This window comes from Balearica regulorum, chromosome 5 (genome assembly GCF_011004875.1).
Source record: "Balearica regulorum gibbericeps isolate bBalReg1 chromosome 5, bBalReg1.pri, whole genome shotgun sequence".
In the NCBI taxonomy this organism is placed as follows: Eukaryota; Metazoa; Chordata; class Aves; order Gruiformes; family Gruidae; genus Balearica; species Balearica regulorum.
Genome location: NC_046188.1, coordinates 70,937,283 through 70,963,589, shown reverse-complemented (window position 1 = coordinate 70,963,589; position 26,307 = coordinate 70,937,283). Strand labels below are relative to the sequence as shown.

General features: G+C 54.3%; 2 protein-coding genes across 8 annotated transcripts in view; both read left to right on the top strand.

Annotated features, from left to right (window-relative positions):
- Positions 1-11,411, top strand: part of PTDSS2 (phosphatidylserine synthase 2) — a 42,828-nt gene extending 31,417 nt beyond the window's left edge. For 3 of the 5 annotated variants that reach the window (XM_075755672.1, XM_010313664.2, XM_075755673.1), the window contains exons 9-12: positions 449-563; positions 2,704-2,849; positions 7,880-8,065; positions 8,898-11,411. In XM_075755672.1, coding sequence (XP_075611787.1) covers positions 449-563; positions 2,704-2,849; positions 7,880-8,065; positions 8,898-9,042 — 592 coding nt within the window. In that variant the 3' untranslated portion in view covers positions 9,043-11,411. Of the gene's footprint in view, positions 1-448; positions 564-2,703; positions 2,850-3,510; positions 3,793-4,338; positions 4,445-7,879; positions 8,066-8,897 lie in introns of those variants that run through there. The other 2 variants (XR_012835885.1, XR_012835884.1) reach the window with 2 other exon arrangements.
- Positions 11,412-15,143: 3,732 nt separating this feature from the next.
- Positions 15,144-24,927, top strand: SYT12 (synaptotagmin 12). 3 transcript variants are annotated; one of them, XM_075755669.1, is made up of 8 exons: positions 15,144-15,270; positions 18,341-18,404; positions 19,855-20,048; positions 20,341-20,733; positions 22,817-23,032; positions 23,138-23,258; positions 23,493-23,626; positions 24,231-24,927. In XM_075755669.1, the coding sequence occupies exons 2-8, from the start codon at positions 18,368-18,370 to the stop codon at positions 24,402-24,404; spliced, it is 1,269 nt and encodes a 422-aa protein (XP_075611784.1). In that variant the 5' UTR covers positions 15,144-15,270; positions 18,341-18,367; the 3' UTR covers positions 24,405-24,927. The 3 variants fall into 3 exon arrangements, with proteins under 3 accessions (XP_075611784.1, XP_075611786.1, XP_075611785.1); XM_075755671.1 differs by lacking the exons at positions 15,144-15,270; positions 18,341-18,404 and adding an exon at positions 19,043-19,137; XM_075755670.1 differs by lacking the exons at positions 15,144-15,270; positions 18,341-18,404 and adding an exon at positions 19,277-19,374.
- The last annotated feature ends 1,380 nt before the right edge of the window (positions 24,928-26,307 follow it).

The window sequence follows — 26,307 nt, the reverse complement described above, 5'->3', positions numbered from 1 at the left end:
GAATTGTTAAAGGAGATGTAGGAATCCAAGTTGGGCTCATGCCCTTTCATTCACGGCAAGGATCCATTTGGTCCTTGTGCAAATAGCGCGTTCCCTAGTAATCAGTATGTCATAGTAATTGGGACACTGAGACTTAAAATTCAATAAATCCCTTGTAGTCTTGTACCAGTAATGAACTACCCTTTTCTGTAGTGTGTCTTTGCTGAGCAAGGCAGAACTGAGGAACTGCTTACTGCAATGGGTGTAGTATATTAAAGTTCAAAATGACAGTCCAAATAACAGGCTTCTCTCTAACTCAGAATGTTAATCTCATTTAAGTAGCAATTTTTATGGAGTGAATGGAGGCATTTTGCGTATGTGAATCGGTGTCTCAAATGGAAATGTTAGTAGATGTTGCTTATGGGCTGTTTCTTAAAGTTGCAAGAATGTGTTCTGCTTTTTTCTTCAGAGGTAAAATGAAGAGAATTGTCTTCCAGTTCACCCCATACAGCTGGGTCAAATTTGAGTGGAAGCCAGCATCCAGCTTGCGCAGATGGCTAGCAGTTTGTGGCATAATCTTTGTAGTAAGGAAACTTCTGTCTTTTTTTTCTATCATTTGATTTAATGTTTTGTAACACTCAAGGGGTACAAACGGTACCTTAGGCTGGAACTCTGACACAGTGATGTTTCTTTAGCTGAGGCTGGAAGAGATCACTTCTGAATCCTGCCGAAAAGGTGTCTGTTTCCGTGTCTCTGGTACAGTTTACAGATTCATTGCATAAATATTTGTCCTTGCTTGCTGAACAATGTTGATTGGCAATGCAAGCAATATAAACTATGATCTACACATATTTCAGCAGGTAACTGCAGCTACCAAAACCACTGGTTTTGGATGAAAGTGGCTTGTTTCTCTCAGTCCTGAGCAGACGTGTATCACATTAGAGCTGGAGAGGACCTCAGGCTTCTACGTGTTAGTTCTGATCAGCACGACTCCTGAAGTGCAGAGCTTTGCCTCAGATAATATTTTTATACAGACTTAAATAATTCAATTATCCTAGATGTTTGGGTTTTTTTGTTTCACTGAACACGTGGCACGTGATGGTGTTAACAGTGTTCAGCTTGACCAGTTCAGGTAAAGTAACTCCCCCATTTAGACAAAAGAGAAAGTTGGCTTCTCCAGCAGTCACCCCAAATTGGCAGTCTGCTGCTTCACCTGGCCGTCTGAGTGGCTGAACTTGTGTTGTGGGAATGCATCATCTGGAATTCATAACTTGCATTTCGCAGTCACAGGTATCGCGCACATGACACTGATATGGAGGATAAACTTGGCAGTTTAAGTGCTTTTTCTCCACTCCTGCCTCTTGTCAGCTGGGGGACTTTGGCGTTTGTGCTATCCATGGGATGTCACTTGGCTCTGTTCTGAACAATTCAAACTTATTTCAGTTCAGCAGCTGTGAAGTTTGACTAAAAAACCCTTGTGATGCTTCTAGTGATTCCAGAGACAATGGGCATTAACCTGTTTCTGTGTTACTGCGATGGTACAGGATATAACTCTGTGTATTGAACAGTTGCTGGAACAGCATACCTTTAAACATCTTGAAATTTGTGGAATATGAAATCTGGTGGTGGTTTATTTTGGGGTCTGTCCAGTGAAGTTCCCTGTTAGGGTTTGCTGAGTGGGACACATTAGTCAGCTTGGCAACCCCCCCCCCCAGTAATGTTGGGTTTGTGCCGATGTCAAATTGCAGACCTGAGTGTGCTGAGGAACAATGTGCTGTCTGTGAGTGAGCAAGCAGCGTACAGCACTGCCTGCCAGGCAGTTTGCAAACTCAGTCAGTTGAATACAAGTTCGCATCATCTGATTTCCGCTACATAAAACATTTGCCAAGTTCACATCGCACAACGGACTTGCTGAGGATCCCGTATTTTTGGGAGAAGTAAAGTAAATGTGCCTGTGTAAATGAAATACATGTTTCTCCGAATGGTTACTGTACTCCCAGCTTCTTGCACCCTGAAGAACCTGGGTTTTAGGTGCTGGAGCAGACTTTGCAGCTGAGAGCTTCCATTGAATTTATACTAGTTTTTGGTAGAATAATGTTTCTTTTAACAAATCCTAGCTTCAGCTGACAGTTTATAAGCAGCTTCAGGTATTGACTCACTCTTTTGGATTAAATGACACTTTATACAGTTTGTTATCGTTTCTTTTGAAGTGAGAGACTTGTGTCTACTTGCTCACTTAATCACACTGCCAGAGCAGCTCACTTGAGAACATTTTGCTATAAACGTATAACCAATTCTCCTAAGCTAGCTTTGGTAGTGATGTTTGCATAACTGTGTTTAAAACAAAAAAAAAAGGGACCAAACAGTACCCCTGGGATGTACTGCTTATAGGTGTTCCCTCAGGTTTTACATATAGTGAAAAGACAAATTGTTGCTTTTAGGATTTATTATCGGTAGTTCTGCAGGCACTTCAAACTCCCGATAAACTTGCTCATAATTAGAGGCAGTGCTTGTCCAGGTTTCTGTTGTGTTTTTTTAATACCTCTTCCAACGCACGGAAAATTCTTGGTCATTATTGCAACTGATGATGGTGCGCTCAGTAATACTGAGTAGGACTTTGTGGCGTTAGAGAAATGGGGGGGGGAGCCATGCAGGGTAAGAGGGAGATTCCAGGCTTCATTCAGTGAAGTCTCCTGAATGTAATTAAAATGTCCTTTTTCTCAGTTTTTATTGGCAGAGCTGAACACATTTTACTTGAAGTTTGTCCTTTGGATGCCACCAGAACACTACTTGGTCCTGTTACGACTTGTCTTTTTTGTCAATGTGGGAGGTGTGGCTATGAGGGAGATCTACGACTTCATGGATGACCCGTAAGCCAGTCCTCTTGTGTATATACCATGTCAAGCTTCACGTGCTTTATTTTGAATTTGCTCCAGCTTGTTGGCATCCATAGCAGGGCAGTAGTTCAGCTTGTCGGGGACAAGAAGACCTAATCCCAAAGCATCTGCTTTATGCTCTTTTGTTTTGGAGGTAAAATGCTGACTACATCTGGTTAGAGAACAGCTGTTGTTAAGGGCATTCTATGTGCACTGTTTTAACCTCAGTTTTTAATAAATGATCACTCTTTTGAGAATGTAATGCATAAATTAGCTGGAGTACCACTGGCTCGTGGGCAGAGGTCTACTGAACTCCACCTTCAGATTGATAGCCAGGAACTACAGTCCTTAGATGTGCCTTCTGAGGACAATAGGGCCCAAACTTAAAAAAAAAAAAAAAAAAAAAAAATAGTGTTTCTTAAAGGCGCTTCTTTTCTTGAGCTATCTTCCAACTGGTCCCTGGTCCTCTGGAGCTTTCATGGCACCCTCTTGCAGATCAGAGGACCCTTTGTAGCAAAGTGCACCCATATGCAACAGTGCATGTACTTTCAGACTGTTCCTCCTTAAGCATCATATTTGTCCTTGCTGCTTTTGTTTCTGCAGGCCATGTAAGACTTAAGAAAGCTTTGTTCTCAAAGTCACGTTTTCTTTTAAGTTTTAGTAGTAATGTCACAAATTGCCTGAGCCCACATCTTAAGTCTGAGACGTCTGGCTTCAAATTGTCTGTCGCTGATCAACGCAAAAAGTGTCTGTGTTCAGAATTCAGGGTTCCAACATTCTCTGAAGATCAGTTTCCCTTGCAAGGCTTTGACTCCTAGAACTGGGAAGAAGGGTCAACCCACATTGCTTAGTCGGATTTCAGGACATTCTGCAGTGGCAGGCTGCCCCTGCCTTTGGTGTTGGACCTACTGGTTTGGGACGTGCCTTCAACTCAAAGGTAAGAAGAGGTCTCTGCCTCTCATTGGTGAGCTCCTCTCCTTAGCACCATTCGCAATCTTCTGGTCCTTGTGTTTGGGTTGGAAACCACATGGCATGACATTGAAATTTAGGAGAATCATCACTCACCGGTGCCGCATTGCTGGTTCAGTTTGCCATTCTCTCAATGAGCTGGAGAAGTTCGTCCAGCAAGCAGAGGCTCATCCTGAACTGCATGTCTTCATCATCGCCACCACCACCTACTGTTCTGTTTCTCTTGGTGGGTAAGGTGACTAGCCCACTCGCTTCTGAGGTTCATGGCTCTGCTTGATGCACCACAGAGCTGACCTCATCAGATTGTTCGTGCACAATGGCAGCACCTAGCACCTGGTCTTGCCTGATATCTTCTCTGTGAAGGCTTTTGTAACTGGATTTTTTTCCTTTGTGCATTTCAGGTCATCCAAGCAGAGATAATCTGCCCCGTTTTACCAACTTAAGCAGGTGTATTTTCACTTGCACATCACTTTGAACCAAGGAACCATTTTGGATTCTTCCTGTTGTGTTGTAGGGAGAAGCTGCTGGGGAAGAGCAGGCTGTACCAGAGGCTAACAGCACATGAGAAACCTTCCTGATCTTTTCTTTTGGTAACTCACTCAGCTTCTTAATGGACAAAGGTTGGAATATTCCATTGACCTTCCTTGTCAGAAACACAGCTTGTTGCCTCGTCTGGTAGCGACAGGATTGCCTGACACAGACTGATTAGGTCTCTTCAGCTAACCTTGCAATACTTAGTCTAGAAAGCAGTGAAGTGCAAATATGAAGACCTGTTTTTCTCATTCAGGATTCTTAGTATCTGCAGACGGTTCTAGGGCTTTGCTTTCAGGTACGTGGTCTGAGCGTGGTGACAATAAAGTATCTAGAATTGAAATAGTCCAAGAAGAGGGGCAGTTCTTGAAGCTGTTCTCCAGCTCCTACTGTGATTGGCATGCTGCTTGAGTTCTTGAGGACTGGCTATGTGAAACGTTCCTGACAGAAATACCTTGATGCAAGCGTCTGTAGTGTTTGACCTTGTCACATCTTCCTGGATTCTAGTCTTCAAGTCTCTTCCAAGGAGTCTGCATTGAGGCCACAAATTTTAATCTCACTCATCAAATAAGAAAAGGACTTTTCTTTAAAATCTTTCATGAGTAGAAGGGGAGGAAACCAACTCTCTTCCTTGGCAGCTTTAGGTTCTGCACAGCTCTTCTGTTGGGATTACCTTTAATTCTTTTTTGTCAGTATGCTGTCATAAACTAGTGAAAGAAAACGATGGCAAATGAGGAAGCAGATCAGCAAAGCTGAAAGCTGAGCTAGTCATCTGCACAGCTTGAGTTCACAGTGAGAGATTTGCTGGTTTGGTTTTTCTCTCCATCCGTGTGCTAAGGCTAGTTTCTGCCCGTGTAATCTGTCATACCAGATGAACCACTCGGAGCAGTTTCTGAAGTCCTTTCATCTGACTTGGTCTAGGCAGCATACTTCTTAAAACGGAATGCACTCATCCCATCTGCATCAGCAATAACCTACACTTGATTTACTGCATCATCTTTTGTTCCAGTGTATTTAAAAGATTTTTTTGTAGTTTGAACTTACGCATTGGTGTCAACTACTACTTTCAGACCTCACGTTTAAGAAACTGTGCATTTTGTGTACTTGACATGCAATGACTCCCCTGGATTTAGGAGAGGAAAGAGAAGCTCTTTCTTGCTCTCCATGCCTAGATCCCTTCCCAGATACTGCGAGTCCAAGGGGATGCAGTGGAGCAGTTATGTCTGAGCAACAGGAAGATGCCTGCTAAAGGAAGGATGCTCTCCCCAGTGCAGCTGCTGGCACCTGATGAGAAGAGAGGAAGAGACACTGGGAGCAAATGTGCAGTTGCAGCTCCCTCTGCCCCAGCGTTTTGGAGATGCTTGGGGCCTGCTGTAATTTGTGCGAAGCAGCGTACTGGCTGGAGGCGGCAGGGTGTCGGGCAGGCTTGTTTCTCTGCTTAGCAGAGGGAAGCGTTAGCAGAGCAGCCACCCTCCAGGAAATCCTGATCAGGGATTTTTTAGGTGGCTTCTCTTCATCCACTGCACGGCAAAACCAGCAAGAAAAAATGGCCCAAAGGGTTTACTTGGCTGCTGACTCTCAGAGCGTTTACTAAGTCGGTGCCTCAGCCCAACAGGCGGCTGTACATCACAGCAGTCAGTTCCCCGTTGCTGCAATGCCCTAGCAGTACTGCAGAGGTCAGCTTAACACGTCCAACCCTCTCTCCCCAGCCCTCTGCAGGTTTGTTACATCGCTTTGCTCCCCATCTCCTCTGTCGTGCCCCAGTAGTTCTGTTGCTTTACAATGAATTCTTCCTGGATGTGTTTCACATTGCATTCTGCTGTGGCAGGAATGGAATAATGCAGTAAGCTGGACAAAAGGGAAAGGACCTGGTAGGAAAATGTACTTCAGAATACCCTGTGGTTAAGTGAGAGGGCAAGGCCCTCTGATGAATAGATGCTCCTTGTGATTACAGCAGAGATGTGTAGAACAAATGCAGAATAAGGAGCAATAGAAGGCAAAAAGAACAGCCACTGTACATTTAATTGGTGGCGCTTCTATTTGCGTGGTTTATCTCAGGCATCCTTAGAGATGTAATAATCAGTTAAGGTGGTAGGCTTAGGGCTAACAGGAGAGTGCGCCAAAATGTTTCTTGGTGTGGTTTTTGAGTAAAAGATACAATCCACAGGCTGTTGAGAAAAGTTAGTTGTGTGTGCTTGCTAGTGAAACAGTTGGTGATTATGGTGGTTGAGGGTATTGCTTTTCTCAGGTTCAGTCTTCCCTGATTGATATCAGTTGGATTTCAGGAAACAATTAAATCATGCCTCTGGAAAAAAAAGGGGAAAAATACATGCAATTTCTAGTAGCTCTCTCTTGCTTCTTTCCCATAATAGGAATAAAATCCCATTTTAAATGCAGAAGATGGGTGATGGAACAACAAAAACTTAGTCTACCAAGCAGGAAGTGATGTGCTTGACTCTGTGCTGCTGGATATCACATCTGCACGCACCAGTGGTGCTGCAGCGAGCAGGATTTCAGTGCGATCCAACGCCTAAAAAAAAGGGCTTGTTCTGTTGCCCAAACAGAGCCCCATTGGATTATTGCTGTATGAATCATCTGGTCCATCAGGTCAGCAAGCTGTAAAAATGTCAAGTCTAGAAAGGACGTGGGTAGACAAAGTGAAGGAGTGGAGGATCTAGCTGGTTCAGATCAAGCATAACGAGGTTTCGTGAGAGGCAGCATAGGTATTTTGGGTTTCTGTATTTCCCATGAAGGAATAGGTGACCCGAAAGATGGTGTATTTCCAATCTCTCCTCCTGCCAGTAGAGCGTCTGAATAGATGTCTTGATTCCGCTGCATTAATTTCTAGCATTGCTGATTGACGAGTCCTTCACTGGTACACAGCACTGCAGCTTCTCATTGGCTGGTCTGGTACTGCTTAAAAACAAACCCTGCAGATTAGATATTAATCACGTATTTGCCCCAAGGTTGTCTTGTCCTAGAAGTGAAATGCTGTCCTTGTGTCTTCCAGTATCTTGCCTGTTTGTTATTAAGCTTTGTTCTTTTAAAATCCGTTCAGAGATCATTAGTGACAGCTCATTGAATACCTTTTTGGGAAGAGTAAGTTTCAGAATGCAGTTGTACAGGGGTTAAATATGGTTCCAGCAGGGTGACTTGGCATTTGCAGAGGAAATCCAGGAGTAGAGCTCCCATTTCCTACTATATGCTGAACCTCAGCTGATCTCAAGCTGGTTGGGTAACTTTTTTATGTGGATTTACCAATACCCTGGAAATGGGGATACTTCCTTACATCACGTGATGATGAAGTTTAACTTTTCATGTGTTTTCAGAGCCTCTGAGGGGAAACTTAAGTAACAGCAACATGGAAGTCATTGGCCTGCATAGGCTTAGTACAGGTGTAATACAAACTAGACTTAGAATTGTGCAAAGCTGAACGAAATTATTACCCCCCTGCCTTTTAACGATTATTTCTCTGAATGGTTAATTTGATAGCAATTGGTTTTATCTGTGTATTTGTTTTGCAGGAAGTTCCATAAGAAATTGGGTCAGCAGGCATGGCTGGTGGCTGCTATTACTGCCACGGAGTTTCTGATTGTTGTGAAGTATGATCCCTACACGCTCACGCTTTCACTTCCTTTCTACATTACCCAGTGCTGGACCTTGGGAATTATACTTGTGCTCACCTGGACAGCCTGGCGCTTCTTCATCCGGTGAGCAGCGTTTGATGTGCTGCGTTCAGGCCTAGCCTGGCTTTTATGGGGTGGCTTGTTCTGGACATCGTTCGACAGTGCGTCTTCAAATGTACGCTGTCATTAGCCGTCCGTGCCTCCTGAAGAGAGATTACAACTCCTCTGGAGGGCTAGGGCTCTGGTGGTTTTGTGTAAGAATTATTAAATAAACAGGGAATTTTCTGTGCGTGATCCTGGCAGTTCTTTTTCTGATCAAGCCTCTGGTAGCTTTGGTCTTTGTGGGACTACTTGTGTTAGTGTTGCTGTAGAAGCAGGTGGACAGTTAAGGGCCTGACTGTGCCTGGTCTTCCTCCGTAAGTGAGGGTGACAGGCAAGATCAGTGTTCTGTTTTTCCTGTGCTCCAGGTTAGACAAGATTAAGATGTTTTGCAGCTTCATTGCAAGAACAGTGCTGTGTTGCAGTTGTCTGAGCTGTCCCAGTGTCAGGGAGCCAGGTTAAACATGTTTGGGTTGGATGCTGCTTGCCGCAAGGAAACGAAAAGCTGCTGCACAAGGCTGAAGGAATTACACTGAGCTACAGAGGAGACCCCGTGCAACAGCAGTGGTTGCTCTTGGTGAGCGTGCTGTTGTGTTACACTTCTGAAAGAGGTGGCAATAGCCCGACTACTAGCAAGAGACACAAATTTCAAGTGAATCAGTGCCATTGGCAATTTCAGAAATTAACAGCCAGAAGACTCGAGTGGGTTGTTATCCCAAGGGTACTTGCATCCAGAACAGACTTGCGTTACTGTTTTTATTTATAGCGAAACTGTTTATTCACATCATAGTTCACATCTGTTTGTTTTTCTTTGTAGCGACATCACTTTGCGGTATAAGGAGATAAGGCGACAGAAGCAAGAGCACAAATATGAAAAGGACAAATGCTTGAGCAATGGTGATGGACACTCATCAATACTGGATGAACAGAATGGGAACAAACTAAGGGAGAGGAAACTTTGAGCAGCAGACAAAGGGCTAAAAGGAACTCGTAGTGCTCAAGTTGGCCCGGTGGACAGTTTCAACCTTACCCTACCTAACTTGTAATTCTCATTGTTAGCTTTCCGATGTGTGAAAATCCTCTCGGGGAAAAGATGTCACTTTGACATACACACCCGTTCTCCTCGTGTACACCTAGTCAGAGTTGGAGAAAGTCTGTGTAGAGGGAAGTCAGAACCAACACCGTTGCAACGAGATGGGATCGTCATTCAAGTGTGTTGTATGTCTTCCTTGAAAACAAGGTTTGGAGACAAGGGGCTTTAAAACAAAGCGCAAAGGGAATCTAGCTGATCTATTTCCAGTAAACTGTGAGATGTCGATGTTGACGTTTGGGCATTAGGAACACTTGTTTTGGAGTGTACAGATACCAGACACAGGAAATGAATTGGTTGTTTTCTGCTGCAACTACCTTGAGCTGTGGAGTAAGATTATGTAAAATGTTCGGCCACCAATTAACAGAGCTGCAGCGAGACAAACATAGATAAACTGAAGCTTGTGAACAAGTTGCGTAACTTGCACAAAATGTAATACAGTACACTACTGTTACAGCCCCTGCGATACGGGGGTTATTGCCTTTCTCTAAACTGACTTTCAACATCCTGGAACAGGATTAGCCTGCAGTAGTTTTATGTTGTATCACAGCTCTAGGGAGACAGACTACTTCTCCTTAGTTCTTTTTTTTATTTTATTATTTTAGTCTTGGTCATCTCTTAAATATAAGGGAAGGTTAAATAAGAAAGGCCAACCTGCCTTTCCTTCGCTTCATGGAGAATAATATATTACAAGCAGAAAAGTGGGAGTTACTCTATCAGTCTTAAGTTATTTGCCTTACTCTCAGCTCTTTTAGTTTGCTTACCAAGAGCGTTTCATTCTTGGTGTCTGCCGTATGGGGCACGTCCGGTTCTGCCATCCTTCAGAGCTGCCCCATTCCTCCCAGGGTAACTCCGACTGAGCAGTCTCCCAAGTCCAGCTGGAACCGGAGTTCCCTGCAGTCACGCACAAAATAGCTGTTAACGTGCCGCCGTCCCTGCCAAAAGAACCGGCTGAGGCAAAGTGCATCGTTCTTCCCCGAGCACTCTGTAGCAGCGGAGGTCCGCAGGCCAAGCTGGACGGCACTTTTACTGGTGACTCAGCATCTAGGAAAAGAAATTGGAAACCTGGGCCGTATTGGTTTTTTTTTTCCAGGTCATTATTCCAAAACGTAAGTGCTACACTAAGCATCAATTTCGTAACCTCTGCTCTAAGCCTTTGCATTGGCGTCTAAGGCACTGACGTAACTGTAACCGTATCACTTTTTAAATGCTGTGATCTAATCTGGCTGGTAAAGGGTATTTTTCAGGGAAGTGTTTATCCAGAAGAAAATGACACAAACGCCACCAGTAAAATTTCAAGAGTGCAACCCCAAACTTTTGAAGTGGCAGGAGACTTGCAGAGCTGCTGACCAGCAAACAGCCGCGTTTTTGATCCGTTTTGGTCTTGTACCTGAACGACAACCAAAATCTGCATTTCTCCCGTGTTTACAGAGTGACCCGCGTACAGTGGGCGCTTAGCAGTGGGGCAGTCTTTGGTGAATCCAGCAGCTCGGTTGCATCTGAACCAGCTGGACACATGAAGCGGAGGTTTTGGGCTGGGGCGCTGCCCCGGTTGCTCAGCAGACGCGGAGGAGGGTGACCAGGTACAAGAGGTAGCAATAGGCTTCTTCATCGGGTATGTACAATGTACTGTGGATAGACGCTCAACGGCCGCTCTTAAACGGTAGTGTTTTGCTGCTGTGAAGTAGTGAAGAATATTACGGCTGTGTAACTAGACGCTGACAAGTTTTTGTAAAGGGGCAGAGCGCCGAGTTGAGCAAGTATTTATTTCTATGCCTTTCCACCCGGAGTCGTTCTAGTTCCAGCTTTAGACCAGTCTTATGAACTGTTAACCGATCGTTTGGTAGCTCGTACCAGTGTGTTGTGCTTGTGTAGTCCCAGCTGAGCAAGGCTCAGGTCAGTGTATCTCCGTCCCGTCTGTGCTGGTTAACACTGTGCCCCCCTACCCTGGCTTCGCAATACGACCTCCTGGTCCGTCTCGTGATTCGGGTGGTCGCGGGCACACGCGGGGAGGGTCTGTCCCTGTACCTCCCCTCCCTCCCCGCCAACGCCCACATACGTACACTTGAAACGACTGGTGAAGAATACGTGTTCCCTGGTAACGATTCTGGAGCTTTGACCTAATACGTGACATAAACACTGACTTGTTTGTCTACATCCGTCTAAACAGCTTTTATGGTTAGTCTGGATAACGGAACCAGTGTAATAAAGCCATGTTTGCTGGTGTGTTCTTTGGTACAAGGTGTGCGTGCTCGTGGTTTCTCTCTCGCCTCCTCGCAAGTGGAACTGGGGGGCTCAGGGGGCTTGGTGTGAATCCCCTCCTGGAAGAAGGCTACCGGCGCATTGGTGCTGCGCCGTAAGGCACAGAATTTGTCCGCGTTTCTAGAGAATGGATGTTACAAGCCCTTGGTCACTGCTGTAATTCAGCAACGCTTCTTGCAGTGCACTCAGAAGGGTGATCTTTCCGCTGTGGAGGTGGGCAATGCGCAGCGTGGTGAGTAACTTTGTGGTCTCGGTGCTTCCCTTAGGGACTAATGTCTGGCGTTGCAGGTGGGCTCCAGTCATTGCGATCTGGCCTGGTCCTGGGAATCCTTTTGTGGTCATCTCTCAGAGGAGTACTCAAAAGCATCCTCATGTGGAGAAGATGAAAGGACGGCTGAGAAGCCTGATGTAAATAACATGAGACCGTCCCCGTGGAGAAGAGAGGCAGCAGGCTCCCGCTGCTGTACACATCTCTGTCTCCCTGCGCATTTTCTTAGCTTGCCTTCTGTGTCAGGAAACAGAGAAGATACCTTCCTCGTGTGGTTATGCCCCAATACGTGCAGTGAGACTTACCAAAAGTAAGCCATTGGCTTTAAAAAGGAAAAGCGCAGGGGAACGGGCGAGACCCTGCTGTGCTGGTGTGGGTGACTCTTCCTTGCAAGCGGTTTCTCTGCGTTGGAGGCAGGCTGGCGGGGGATGCGACGCTGCTTTGAGGTCTGTAGGTTCAAGGCCCCCCAGCCCACTCGTGCAGACTGTCGTCGTGGTTAAGGTGGGATGGTGGGTGGTGGGTTTGAGCTGTTAATCCTTGGGGAGCTGCCCCTGCGGAGGCAGCAGGAGGTAGTCCGCAATTAGCTTTACTTAATTGTTCCAGGCAACTGGACTTGCAGTGAAGTCTGCTAACGGGCGGTCGGACGACAGCTCCATGCAAGCGGCCTGTACCCTGCAGCCCAAAGCCCCGATCACCACCGATCTGGGGGTCCATCCTGCCCCCCGCCGCTGTTCCGCCTGCCTGTCCTGCTGGGAGGGGCAGCAACAGCGGCCAGCGCTGCAGAAGGATTTGCTTTTTTTTTTTTTTCTTCCTTCCCCTTGTGAATTTTTGGTCCTATTGCTGGCCTTAAAGGGCCTGTGTGATGTTTTTGGCATCATCAGCTTCTGACACAAGTATTCTGCTCTTTATTTTTTTTTTTTTTTAGCTGGACTTGCTAAGTGTGCCTAGCAAAGGACTAGGCAATGGCCCTTGCTCACCTGCCTGCAAATGCCAGGTGACGGAGCAGCAGCAACGTTCCTGCAGACACGACAGCCGGCTGGGTTACCCGAACATCTCCTGCCTTCTGCTCGTCAGCCCCGCACAGTTTGTCCTTTAGCTCCAAGCCTCTTCCTTTGGGTTTTTATGGTTTTGGTTTGTGGTTTTTGGTTTTATTTTTTTTTTCCTAAAAAGATAAGGGGTCTTTCTTATTAATTTTAGACTTAAAAGGTTGCAGAGCACTGCTGTAGAGGGTGTTTCCTATGGGAATTCAGACGGGCAGGGGAAAGTAATTCAGGTAGATCGCCTGTGGCTGGAAGCATGTGCAAAGCTGCCTGCCGTTAGATGCCAGGTGAGACCCCGCCAGAGGTGAGTGTAAGAACCAGCGTGGGAGACATGGTTTAACCATCTGCAAAACGCCAGGTATCAGCTGGCTGCTCTCGGGGAGCTTTTCCAGGAGTATTTTGACCAAGAATAAATAGCTTTTTCCCTGCACAGTGGGCTGGCTGAACACGCCACGAGAAGTAGGAACCAGCTGAGGTACCTCATGGTGGTAAAAAACCAAAACAAAACCACCGACCGACCGCCAGCCCCGCGAGGGGTGCGTGGCCACCTTGGCACCAGCGGAACTGCTCGTGTGTCGGTCATTGGAAAGGTTTGTTTCTCAGTCTGCATCATCGAGCTGCCCTTATTTAATTATCCTCACACTTATCAGGCCTGGCCTAAGCACAGGGGTGATCACAAACTCGTGCCATCTGTTAGCAATATGAAACTGGTGTTTAATAGATCAGTTGGCATCTGTGTGAGGCTGGATACATCGTCCGATGCCAAACGGGGGCTTTCGGAGATTACCGCCGCTCAGCCAAGCCCAGTCCCATTCGAAACAGCTCCCCAGGTCGGCCGCGGCTGCCTTTGCCGTGGCTGAGGCCGTGGGGAGCCCTGAGGTGGCCCCGAGAGGGTGCTGGTGCCCAGCTGTGCCGTGGAGAGGGGTAGCCTGCCACGTCCCTCGGGAATGCGACTTCTAGTCTCTAGTAGGGGAGGTTTGGGAGCTGGGGCAGGAAGGCATGGCTTGCTCCTTTCCACCCGGATTTTACGCAGCCAGAGGAAGGGCTGCGTTCTGGGAAAGCCGGAGTCCTGGCTGGGCCGGGAAGCCCAATGCTCGTGGAAAGGACCCTTGACTGCAGGATGAGGCTCTCCTCCCACCCGTGCAGCGTTTTTGGGTTACAGTCAAAACTTGGTCTGTTTTCTCCTGGAAAATGAATTCCCTGCTGGGAAAGCTGTGGGAGCGTCTCCCACAACGGATGGACCCGGATGGACCTGGTGCTCCCTGGACGGACCCGGCACACGAGCCGGGCGGCAGGTGGGTGAAGCGACATGGCTGTTAGCTGGGGTGGGATTTCCCGGGAATAGGGGTCCTCTGGCGTGTCGCGCTGCTCGGGGCCAGCTGAGACCGTCTTTGCCTGGGGCGCGTGTTGGGTTTTTTTCCCTCCACAAAATCGTGGTTATTCTGTTTTCTCCAAGCAAAATGAATCTCTTGCTGTTTGAAATTGCGGTGGCCTGGCATTTGAGGTAAGGTGGCTGAAAACATGGTTATGAAGCCAGGGTAAGAAAAAGACAGGTCTCCATCCCTGTCTCGTAGAGCGCACGTGGGAGAGGTGTCACTGCTGATCTCTGTCACAGAAGGCACCTGCCAGCAGGCACCCAGCTTTTGGGCTCCAAACTGCTGAAAGGGCTTTTTGGGCCCAATCCCGTGCAAATGCCGCTTGGCACTTTGAGAAGAAGCTCGGGGGGGGGGGGGGGGGGGGGGGCTGGCAGCGTCCCTCCTCGCTGGTTGGGAGGTTTGAGTGTGGTTTTGCGGCAGTTTTTTTTACAGCAACTTCCTAAGGAAGGTTGCCAGCCTGCAGAGCTGCTTGCCGAGAGCCCGGGAGCCAAACCAGAGCCAGAGCCCTCTGCCCCCCCCCCCGAGCCCCGGCCCGGCGGTGGGGGGGTGCGGACCCATCGCTCACCGGCCCCGGGTTCCTCCCCCGCCTCTGCAGCCCCCGGCCGTGGCCCATCGCGGCCCGTACGGCCGCCTGGCAGCCGGGGCAGCGGCCCTTGTGTCCCTCCGTTCGCCCCGAGCGGCAGACCCCCGGTGGGAACGCTTCCCGGAGCAGCGCTCGCCCCGGCGGGGGGGGGGGGAGCCGGGGGGGGGGGTGTGTGTGTGTTGCTTCTCCTGGCCTGCTTTGCCGGGGGTTTGCGCTGGGTTGGAGCAAAATCCTTCGGGAGGGTCTGGCCAGCTCGGAGAGGAGCGCCTCCTCTCCCCGGAGGGTGCAGAGACCGCCCAACTCATCGCACTGGTGAGCGGGAGGTGCAGCCGGCGCTCGGAGGAGAAGGCGGCGAAGAGCCTGGAGCCGATCCCGAGTCACGGATCTCCTGCGGCGGAGCATCCCGGCCTGTCCCCCGGCGGAGCGGGGCGGGGGGGGGGGGCTGTTGGGCTCCAGGAGCCGTCCCCGCCGAACTCCAAATCCGTAGGGAGGGGCCGGGCACCCCGAGATTCACTCAGCGCCGGCACCCCGAGACTCGCCGCTGCACAGTCACTGCTGCTTCCCCGCCCGGGTTAGCTCGGGAATTGCTGCATTTCGCTCCCCGCTCGGGCACGGCCGCGGAGCCCCCACGGTGCCGCCGCTCGGCTGATGCCGGAGGCGGCGAGGGGGGGACCCCGCTCTTCTACGCGGAGCCCCAAAGATTGTTGTTTTCCTGCCCGCGGAGGTTTTTACCTGCTCAGGTAAAACACAGCGAGAGGCGCTGGGAAGGAGCCTTGCTGCCCTGGGAGGTGCAGGATGGTGCGGGGTCCGTCGCCTTTGGGTGTAAATCGGGTGGGATCGGTGCACCGCTCCTCGCCCGAGGTGGGGGGGCTGCGGCGGCTCCGGTGGTAGGATGGGGGGGGGGGGGGACACAATGGGGTCACGCGTGACCGAGGGGCAGGGCCCAAACCTTTGTGTCGTGTCGAGTTTTTGGCTGTGCGCCTGTTCTGACAAACGTGCCAGCGGCGAACTTGCTCCCGCTGTCCTGCCTTGCGGATGGAGGCCAGGCTGGGCTCTGCCCCTCCGGCGGGAGAGGGCTGGAGGAGCCGTGCCCGGAGCCCGGGATGGACGGACGGACGGACGGACGGGTGCGTGGGAGCAGCAGGGGCTGTGCTGGAGGGGAGGCGAGGAGGGGGATTGCTGGAGGGCCAGGCTCACCCGTGAGAAGAGTTTAGCCCGGTCTCAGGCACGCGGCAAAACCGGGCATTGGCGCTTGGGTTAGGGCAAGAAGGACGGGATGAAGGCGGAGATCGCTGCTGCGGTTTCTAACTTGGACTGTGAAATTCTGGGATTGCAGCACGCTCTGGAGGGTGTCCGCACGGTGCGGGGCCGTACCTGTGTTGGTCCAGGTGCTCTGGGACCAGCAACCGGGGTTTCTGGGCGAGATGTTTCAGGCCTTGGACGGTCACGATGCCCAACGAGCAGCGAGGTGTCAACCCCCCCTAAGCCTGGGGGTAGGTCCCCCTCGTCCAGAGGGGTCGCGCGGCTTCGTTGCCGTTTCTCTCCCCGCACAGAACCGTTTCATCGTCCCCCCAAGCAGGAAAAGGTATCCCGAGCTCTGCAGCAGCTCGCAAGGAAAGCGGAGCTGCCCCGGGATGCTGCAGGGGCGGAGGAGGCTCTGTGCCTTCTGAGCTGGGGACAAACCAGCCGTCCCTGTGCCGCTGGTCCCCTCCTGAGCCCTCAGGTTTGATTTCCCACGAAGGGATTTGAAAGGCGGGTCGGGGACAGCAGCATCTCAGTGAAACAGCCGCAGGGAAGAGCTTAGTTAACATAAAATACAATAAATGCCTTCCCCGAGCGGCTCGCACCTTCATCTCCTCGCTCGGGAAAGGCTGATGCTGTTCTGCTAATAGGAAAATCCCACCTAATTTAATTCCTGCGCTGAACGCTGCAGTCAGTTCCTGTCGCTCTGGGCGATGCCTTGGAAATCTGCTTAAGTTGCTGGCTAGAGCTCATGAGAAAAGGATGTTTTGGGGAAAAAGCTTTGAAAGAAATAGAAAACTGGAAATTCTTTCTGAAGGAAATTGGAAAGAAATGGAGGGTTCTTAAGAGGGACGATTGCTCTTTTGCAGAGAAAGTTGGTCCTGAAAACTTCTGTATTTTTGTATTAAAAAAAGGAAAGGTTGAAAGAAATGGAGCCTCTTAATTAGGCACGCTGGTTTTTCGGGACATAAAAAGAGGCTGTTTTGGGTAAATCTCCATAATGGTGCACTGCTAAGTTGTCAGTGTGGATTTCCAGCGCTAAACAGCAAAGGGTCCCTTAAGGTGAGCTCAGTCCACCCATGACACGAGTTTAGTACGTTCTCAGCCAAGATTTGACTGGCTGTTTGTCCATTGCGCACGGAGGTCTATGTCTGCGGAAGGAGGTTGGGGGCGAGGGGGGCATGTCCCAGCCTTGCTCCCGTTTTGGGTGAGTGACTCGAGTACGTTTGGAGGAAACCCTCCTCCTGCTGTTATCCCAAGGGCGGAGCAGGTGGCCCTTGCAGGGGGGGTTCCCCAGCCGCATCAGGCCAGCGTGGCTGATATTTTACGCTAGAACGCACTGCAGTTTCCACCTTTGCCTATTAAAGCCTGGATGGTTTTGGGGGGGGCTGATCACCCCCATAGTGCCTGAGTCCGTGAGCACCTGGGGGGAGCTGGAAGAGGGTACCCGAATGTTGGGTGACCGTCCATCCGAGGCAAATCCAGCTCTTCCTCCCGCGTGGCGAGTGGGCTGTGGGGCTGGGTGAGCTTCGCAGAGGGTTGGGGGGCTCCGATGGGGGCGGCTGGGAGGTTTTAAGGGTGGTGCTGAAGATGTGTCCCTGGGCTTGGGGACTGCAGGCTGTGGGATCGCACCAGCGGACCGTGCTCCGTGATTCCCGGCACCGATGCCGGGTAGCCAGGGGGGTGCGGGCCCAGTTCGCGTGGGATTTGCTTGTTGGGAGTTTGCAGGGGGGGCCCTGAACCGCTGAACCCCACTTATATAGCGGGAGATACCTGGCTTGGATAAATCCCCTCCGGCATCGCACGATGCCTTTGCCAGGATCCCTCCTTCCAAGCAGCCTCCTTAGGATTAGGATGGATCTCGCGTGCGACTCACCTGGGAAAACCCCTTCGGGGAGGAAGGCGATCGAGCTTCCCCGCTGCAGGAATCGATTCCTGGGGAACGGCATCACCTAAACCCTGCAGCGACCCAGAAATCGGGCCGCTCCTCTCGCACGTGGCCACGGCAGCGCCGCGGGTGCCGAGCAGCCCCTCGGGTGAGGCTGAGGAGAGCCGCGGAAGGCGAAGGCAAGGTGCCGTTGGAAAAGCGGTAAAGGGCTTAAAGGGCTCCTGGAGGGAGACGCCCGTGCAAAGAGCGATTGAAAATGTCACCCGTTAAATACTCCCGAGGTAAATCACGCGGCTCTGCATCTCGGCGTGGCCGCTCTCCTGGCTCCCGTGGGGGTTTCGGTCCCTTCTTTAGCTCCTCTGTTAGTGGCCGAGATGCTTCGGGCGGGAAGAGGAGCCGAGGTGAGGAGCGACGGAGGGGGAGCAGCTGTTTAGCATCCCTGCTCAAAATCCAAGGCAGCTGTATTTTAATTTTTTCCCTTTACCCTAACTCACTGTCTCACACGTTGCAGGCCGTCCTGCTAGCGGGGGGATTCGCCATGGACAACGGGCACGTCAGCAGATACCGCCCGAGCGGTGAGTAGGTGTGAGCGAGCCCCGGGAAGGGGCCGGGGGGCAGAGCTGGCCGGGGCTCGCACGCCGAGCTGCTCTCGGGGGGATTGCTGAGCCTCGCTGCGTTCTGCAGGAGGAACCCTTAGCTGCGCGGGGTTTAGTTTCCTCGTACGTGGGTCAAACCCTAAAACCCCCGTGGCTTCTGTCATTAGGTGCTGAGCCCTAGAAAACGGGCAGGAACGATAGGAAGCGGGTTTCCAGCACCGCTGGGATTTGTACCTGGAGTTACTCAGAAGTAGGAGCCAGCAAAGGGTTATTTCCCCCCAGTTTTGCCCCCCTGCCGTAGCAGGAGCGTGTGAAAACCTCCGTGCGGGGGAGCGCCCTGGAAAGCTGCGGCGCTTCCCCAGCACCCTCGGCCGGGACGCGGGGGATAGATCCCAGGCTTTGGGTTTGGTGGGGGCAGCGGGACCTGGCTCCTACCCCGGGGCTTCAACCTGCGAGACCCCTCTGGGCTGCTGGGGACCCTCTGCAGGGATCAGAATTAGGCGCTTTGGGTGCGAACAGTTGGTCCCTTCTGACGCGTCCCTTTGCGGGCTGCTGCCGGAGGAGGTTTGGGGCGGGGGGGAAGCCGCGGGTTGTCCCTCCGCTCGGCTCCGCTGTGGGAGTAAGCCTGCCTCGGGCTTTTTCTGGCTCCGAAGCCGCTGCTGAAGGAGGGAGCGCGGCGGCGTGACGCGGGAGGACTCCCCGGCAGCGCTCTGTAATGAGAAATCCCTTTCCCCCCCCTTTTTTCCATGTTAGGCTGAGCGATTGGTGCTGGTTGGGTCGCTGGTGCGATGGAGGCTGGTGCAATGCAGCAGCGACTGCTCAGCGTGCCATCGCGGGGCTGCCGCGTCCTCCCCGCTTCGCAGCCGCGCGTCCGCCTTCCTCCTCCCCGGATCGCAGCAGCTGCGGGGTTTCCCCCTGTTTCCAAAAGCCACTCGTTCGTTTGTTTGGGGTTTTTTTTTTTTCCCTATTTCTGGATTTTCTTGGCACCCCCCACCCGTGGGGAAGCAGGCAGCAGTGGCGGAGGGGCGATGCAGACCCTGTGCGCTGAGCGGGCCGGATCCGGAGCTGGCGAAGGGACCCAGCGGTTGCGGGTCCTCCACGTGCGGAACGCCGCAAAGGCTGCGGCGAGGCACTGATTTTCCTCGTTTGCTGGGGAGCAGGGCTGAAACACATGGGCACTTCACCTCCCCGGAAAGCACGGCGAGGGCTGTCGGGGGGTTTGGTGGGTTTGGTGGGTTTGGGTTTTTTTTTTTTGCTTGCAAAGCTGCTGCCTGACACCATTTGCAGCCCGCCCAAGTGGGACGCTGTGTTTATCCCCCCCTCGCCCGGGATAAAGCTTAGAGCTGAGCTGCTGGTATGGGAGCAGCAGAGGATGAAGCCTCTGCGCGGGGGTCGCGGCCGGCTCACGGTGCCTCTCGTCCCCCCGCAGCCGCCACGAGCCCCCCTCGCTGGGAGATCGGCATCTACGCCGCCGGCGCCTTGGCGCTGCTGGGGATCGCCGCCGTCAACCTCTGGAAGCTCTGGCGCTCCGGCAGCTACCCGGCACCTTCCCCCTTCCCCAACTACGACTACCGCTACCTGGAGCAAAAGTACGGGGCGGCGTACTCGGACGTCAAGCACAAGGTGAGAAGGTGGGGAGTCCGGCGCGTCGCCTTTCCCTTTGCGACGCGTGAGCCGCCGGAGGGGAAAAGGCGTCTCCTGCGCCCGCGAAAGCCGTCGGCGGCAACCTGGTGCTGCCGGAGGCTTTGGGGGATCGGCGTGTTGCTGCGAACGGGGCTCGGGAGCCGCAGGAGGTGCCGGGTTCGGTGCCGCGGCAGCTCGAGGCCAGGCGGGGGCTGTGAGGCGTCCGAAAAGGCCCCGGTGTGTACCGAGGGACGGGGCTGCAGCGCCTGGCGTTTCCTTCCCCTGTTCGCAGCGAGGGCTGGCCCCCGGCTCGCAGAGGGCGCTGGAGAAGACCTCACCCACCCGCAAGAGCAGCCTGCGGGCGGACGACACCTTCGAGAGCATTAACGAGCTGGGGAGCCTGGAGCTGATGAGCAAAGACCTGGGCTTGGCGCCCTACGGCCCCTTGAAGAAATCCATCTCGGCCGACTCCCTCAGCTCCATCTCCTCCATCGGGAACAACTTTGGGCAGGATTTCACGGTGGGGCAGGTGGAGGTCTCCATGGAGTACGACGGGAAGGCGGCCACCTTGCACGTGACGCTGCTGCAGGGCAAGGACCTGCTGGAGAAGGAGGACGCTCGCTTCGAGTCCTGCTTCATGCGCATCAGCCTGCTCCCGGCCGAGCAGATCGTCGGCATCTCCCGGGTGAGCCGCTCGGCACGAGAACCCCGCGTGTACGTGTATGTGTACGTGACGTCGCTCGCCGCAGCCTTGGCTTTTGGGTGGCGGCGTCCCCCGGCCGAGCTCGACGGGACCGCGGGAGCAGGGAGGTGCGGGCACGCCGGGGCTGGGTGCGGTTGGCACGGCAGTGCTGGATGCTCGGGGGATCCAGCCGTGTAGGGGGGGCCCGGCGGCGTTGTTTGTGCGTCAGAGACCCAGCAGAGGCAGAAATTTCTCCCTCTTGACGGGGACGTGCAATGACTTTGTCATCTCTGATCGTGGCTTGCGGTAAGTTCTCCCGCTCGGCTTCCCCCGCGCCGGGGGCCAGGGATGCTGCGGAAGGTGGAGGAAGAAGCCACCTGGGGGGAGCGGCGTTTTGGGCACGTGCTGCCGGCGTCGTGCCGCGTCCCCGCACGCTCGATTGGCCCCGAGGAAGCCCGAGCGCGGTGCCCCGCAGCCGCCTCTCCTTTCTGCGGCAGCCGCGACGCTTTCCCTCCCCGCGCGGGACGCAGCGGCTGGAGCTCTGGGTGGCGGCACCGGCAGGGCCAGAACCCGGGGTGGTTTGGGGGTGAAACCTCCCTTTCGAAGTGCCCCAAAAGCTGCTGTCAGAAAGCAGGAGCCTCAGTTTTCTTTCAGCGGCTGCTTGTTGCAGAGCTCGGGGTCAGCCAACGTGATTTAATCGAGATATTCCAGAAAGGAGCAGAAAGCTTCATCCCGCTAAAGAAACCTTTCCGCGGGGGTGGAGGTACCTTTCCAGTGAGCACAAACCCACTGCTTTTAAAATATTTCCACAGCGCCCTTTTAAGACCATTTTTCCATCCAAAGATCAGGCTCTTTATTTATACTCTGGAGATATTCATTATTTAGCATCGTTATTTATAATTCACCAGCGCTATTTACCCTCTTTTACTGTCCTGAGACAAGCCATAAAGACACGGCCAGTTCTTTTCCTTTAATGCTTTGCAGTACTTACGCTTTTTTTTGGTGGTTTTTTGTTTAAACTAGCAGCTAGCATCTCTGTTGTACCCCTCACCCCGAGATCCCAGAAGCTGATGTCGGCCCCCGGGACGCTGGAGCTCGGCGGTACCCGAGGGGGGGCGTGGGACCGCTGCGCCGAGGAGGGGGTGATGGAAGGTACCGCCTCGTGAGCGGCTTCGTGTCCTTCGTCCCAGGGATGGAGCGTGTCTGGGAGAGGGCAGACGGGCGGGAGGAAGTCCGTGGGATAAGAGGAACCATCTCCCCGCCGCCGCTGGGGAGTGCGGGTGGCTCTTGGGGTGATGAAGCCCGGTGGGTTCAGGCTGAGCCCCCTGTTCCGCAGCGGGATCCCTTTTCCACGGCAGCGCCCGGCTTGGGGCGGGTGGCAGGGAGCCGGTGGCTCCGCTTTGCTCCGCGCCATCCGCGGCTGCGGCTTCCCATCGCGGGGGAGCACCGGGCGTCCTCTCGGGATGACCCCTGATGGGTGGCGGTACCGTGGGTGCCCAAAGGAACAGGGCTGGAGTAGGGCGGAAACAGTCTGCAGAGCCGTGATTTCCGAGCAGTTCCCCCGCACCGCTTTGGCACCGGGTAGTGACCAGCACCCTGCAGGATGGGGCCCCGCGGAGTTGCTGCCGCGTTCTCTCCGAGTGAATGACGTGACGTAGAGGTGACATCTGGCAAAAAGCATCATCCCCTCTTTAGGGCTCGTGAAGCCCCTCGGCTCCGGTTGGAGAGGGGTCGGGGCTTTCAGCCCTCGGCCGGAGCCTGGAGTGGCCGAGCCAGCCGCGCGCCCGAGCTCCCGGCGCAGGGGTGCCCGGCTCTGGCATCTGAGAGCACCACACCAACCTTAAATTTTTAATTAAAACAATTAATGGGCAACGGGGGCAGGTCGTGGCCCCTGTCCTCTACCCCAGTCGCTGAGCAGCTGCTGCGGTCGGGTGGGAAATAACCGTTGTCCCCACCGAGGCTGGGACCCCCCAGCTCCTCTGGGCTGGGGATGCTCTGCCTGCGCCGCCCCAACGCCGTGCGCTCCTGGCCGTCCCCACGAGACCTGGCGGGTATCGAGGCCGTTTCCCCCCCTTCCCCACGGCAGATTCAGCGGAGCGCCTACGCCGTGGCCTTCGACGAGCGCTTCTCCATCCCGCTGGACCCGGCGGCGCTGGAGGAGAACAGCCTGCGCTTCTCCGTCTTTGGCATCGACGAGGACGAGCGGAACGTCAGCACCGGCGTGGCCGAGCTCAAGCTCTCCGACCTGGACCTGGCCACGCGTCCCTTCAACGCCTGGCTCTACCTGCAGGACATGAACAAGGTGAGCGGGGGGGTGGTGTGCTCCATCTCCCCCCCCAAGGTTTTTGGGGGGTTTCTTCTCCCTGGGGGCTGGGGTCGATGGGTGACGGCACGTCGCGTCCCGCAGGCGGTGGACACGGTGGGGGAGATCCTGCTCTCCCTGAGCTACCTGCCCACGGCCGAGCGCCTGACGGTGGTGGTGGTCAAAGCCAAGAACCTCATGTGGACCAACGGCAAGGTGACCGCAGGTGAGCGGGGGATGCCGGGTGGGCGCGGGGGCCCCTTGGTGTTCCGCAAGCTGGAGGTGGGCTTTCGTCCTCGTTTGTCCTACTCCACTGCGCGGGTGTTTGTTGGAGTGGCTCCCGTTGAGGACAGACCCTACGAGGAAGGTCCACCGGAGATGGCTTCCCCCTGCTTTCTCCATATCGCGGGGGAAACGTGTGACTGACCCCGGGGCTTTTCTCTCCCCCCGCCCCGAGCAGATCCCTTCGTCAAGGTGTACCTGCTGCAGGACGGGAGGAAGATCAGCAAGAAGAAGACGGCGGTGAAGAGGGACGACACCAACCCCGTGTTCAACGAGGCCATGATTTTCTCGGTGCCGGCCATCGTGCTCCAGGTGTGTCCCGGCTCAGGGGGCACGTCCCAGCCTGGGGGGGCACATCCCATCGCTCCTCCAGCTCCCCAAATCTCTGCGCTAGTGAGGACCCCCTGGGCTGGGGGGGGTTCTGGGAGCATCGTGGGGCTGGGGGCCGTATCTGTGCATACACGGTTTGGGGGGGTGTGTGCCTGGGGCAGGGGGTGTAGGGGGGATGTGGAGGCGTGGGGGATACGGCGGTTGGGGGGTTACGTGTACGTGTGGGTTGGGGGACACGGGGGATTCGTCTCCAGAGGGTCTGGGTGTGTCGGGGGGGGAAGCAGGGGGATGGGTAAGTCTGGGGGGGCGGAGGAGGATGCGCATATACGGGGTGGGGCTGCATGTGGCGATAAACGTAGAGTTTGCCAGAACGGGGGGTGGGTACGAGTGGGGGGGCTGTGCAGGCACGCGGCGTAGCTGTTCTGGCGGGTGGGTGTTTGCGGTGGGGGACGCGGGGACGGGCAGGGGTTAGCGCTGGGGGTACGTTCGTGTGCCTGTCTGGTGGGGAGGGGTCTGTACGGGGGGGGGTGTCGGTGCAGCGACCGCGCTGCGCTGGGCCGTCGTGACGGGCTCGTGCTCCCCGCAGGACCTCTCCCTGCGGGTGACGGTGGCCGAGTGCGGCGAGGACGGCCGCGCCGATAACACGGGCCACGTCCTCATCGGCCCGGCGGCCAGCGGGATGGGCATCACGCACTGGAACCAGATGCTGGCCACGCTGAGGAAGCCCGTCTCCATGTGGCACCCGCTCCGGCGAAACTAAGCTGCTGGCGGGGGGAGCCCCGGGTCCTGCACCCCGGCACCGGCTCTGCCCCGGGGATGGCCGGCGGCTTGGCCGAGAGCCTCGGCGACACGGCGTCTGCAGCCAGGCAGGGGCTGAGCGAGACTTGGCAGCGCCGAAAAGGCAGAGCCGCTGGCGCCCCTTGGCCAGAGCATCTTGCTGCCGAAATATTCGGAGGACGGCGTAACTCCCGGCTGCGTCCCTCCCCGCCCGGGTCGCCCTCGCATGCGCTGGGGGCTGCGAACGGACCCACCGAGAAAGGAGCCCTCCCTACAAATGGACCAAACCCAGCACCAACCTCCCCAAACCGCTGCCTGGCAACCAGCCGGGCTCCCGAGCATCCCGCATGCTCCCCGGCGGCCCCCTGAAATCGGTGGTGCCCTCGAACGAGGACCCCGAGGGCTCCCGGGGAGGGGGCGAGTTTCTTTGGAAGGCGGTTTTTGGTCAAACGGGGGGGAGATGGAGAGGGGGCTGATAAAGTGCCGGCACGGCGTGGTTTCTCTCGGCCTGTGTGGTTTTTCTGTTGGGTTTCAGAGAGATTTTGGTGTGCTGCACCGGGGCTGAAATGTTTCCAACGAGAACAGAGCAAGGGAGAAATAACAGCAGAAAGAGAAATTGTTATTATATATGGATTTTCCTTCCATCTTTTCCAAGCAGAGTAAATCTCTGCCCGTCTCTGTGCTGGCCGTGGAGGGGTGTCTGGACCTGAGGAGCGGTTTCTCAGCCTCTGAGGTTTGGAGGTCAGATCCAGGCTGAGTGTCCCCAAAGCTCCAACGCCATCGGGGTCTGCTGTTCCCCCGCTGGCCCCTTTTCCCAGCCACGCTCACCCTCAGGGCTGCTCACAACCGCACGGCAAATTCCTGCGCCCTTAGCCCAAAGCTTGCGACGGCGGGTGGTCTTTTACAGCCCCTGGAGTCACGCTTTGACTTGCTCATCTCAAAGCTCGCTCCTTTTTTTCTGAAATCTGGGTGCAGATGGGAACGTCTTGGCCCCGTGACCGAGGGCAGATACGAGAGCCCTGATTTCATCATTTTTAAGCCCAACTCCTGTTTCAAGGGGGAGAGGAAAAAGCTCTTTCAATCCTGTGTGCTCGTGGGCTCCTGGCCCAAGCAAGGACCAGCCCCTGGGTGAGGGTTGGGGTTTGTTGGGGGAAGGTGATGCCCACTGTTTTCTGGAGGGGGACGGATGGGGGGGCTCTGCTGGAGCTCCCCGGTGGCAGGGGCTGGTGGGCAGAGGATGTCCTGCGGACGCATCCCTCGCTCGCACCGGAGCCTCGGCTTTCCTCTGCCTGCAGAATGCTGGCGGATGGGCAGGCAGGGAAATCTGGGGGTGGCTGGGGCTGTGTGCCAGCAAGGCAGTGCCGTGGGGCGAGCACCGTCAGGGACGTGGTTGCTCGAATGATTTGAGCAGAGAAAAAAGTGTGAATGAGCTGTTTATACCTGATTAAAGATAACACTGTGGTGGTACCCAGGGCTGGCAGCAATTTTCCTCTCTGCTCACCCATCTTGTCTGCCTGACCTTCGTTTTGGGACGAGGCCGCGATGTCTCTGTTGCGTCCTCCCCCTCCGCAGCCCCTCGCGGGCATCGCTCTGGCTCTTCTCCCTGTACGCGCCCGGCACTGCTCGCCGATGCACAGATTTTCTTCTCCCACGCTTCGTCTCTTCCTCCTCCCCACCTTTCCCTCCAGGAGCCCCGATGTCCCATCTGCTGCCGCGAGCCGGTGCCATCCCTCCGCGGGCTGACGCACGGCCGGCCCCGGGGACCGAGGCACGAGCCAAGGCGATGCTCGGAGCCGAGGTAGGTGCGGGCAGGCCGGGTTTGCCCAGGGCTGCAAATGGAGGGGTTTTTTTGAATGATGAGGTTTACCGAAGGATGAAGAAGGGTT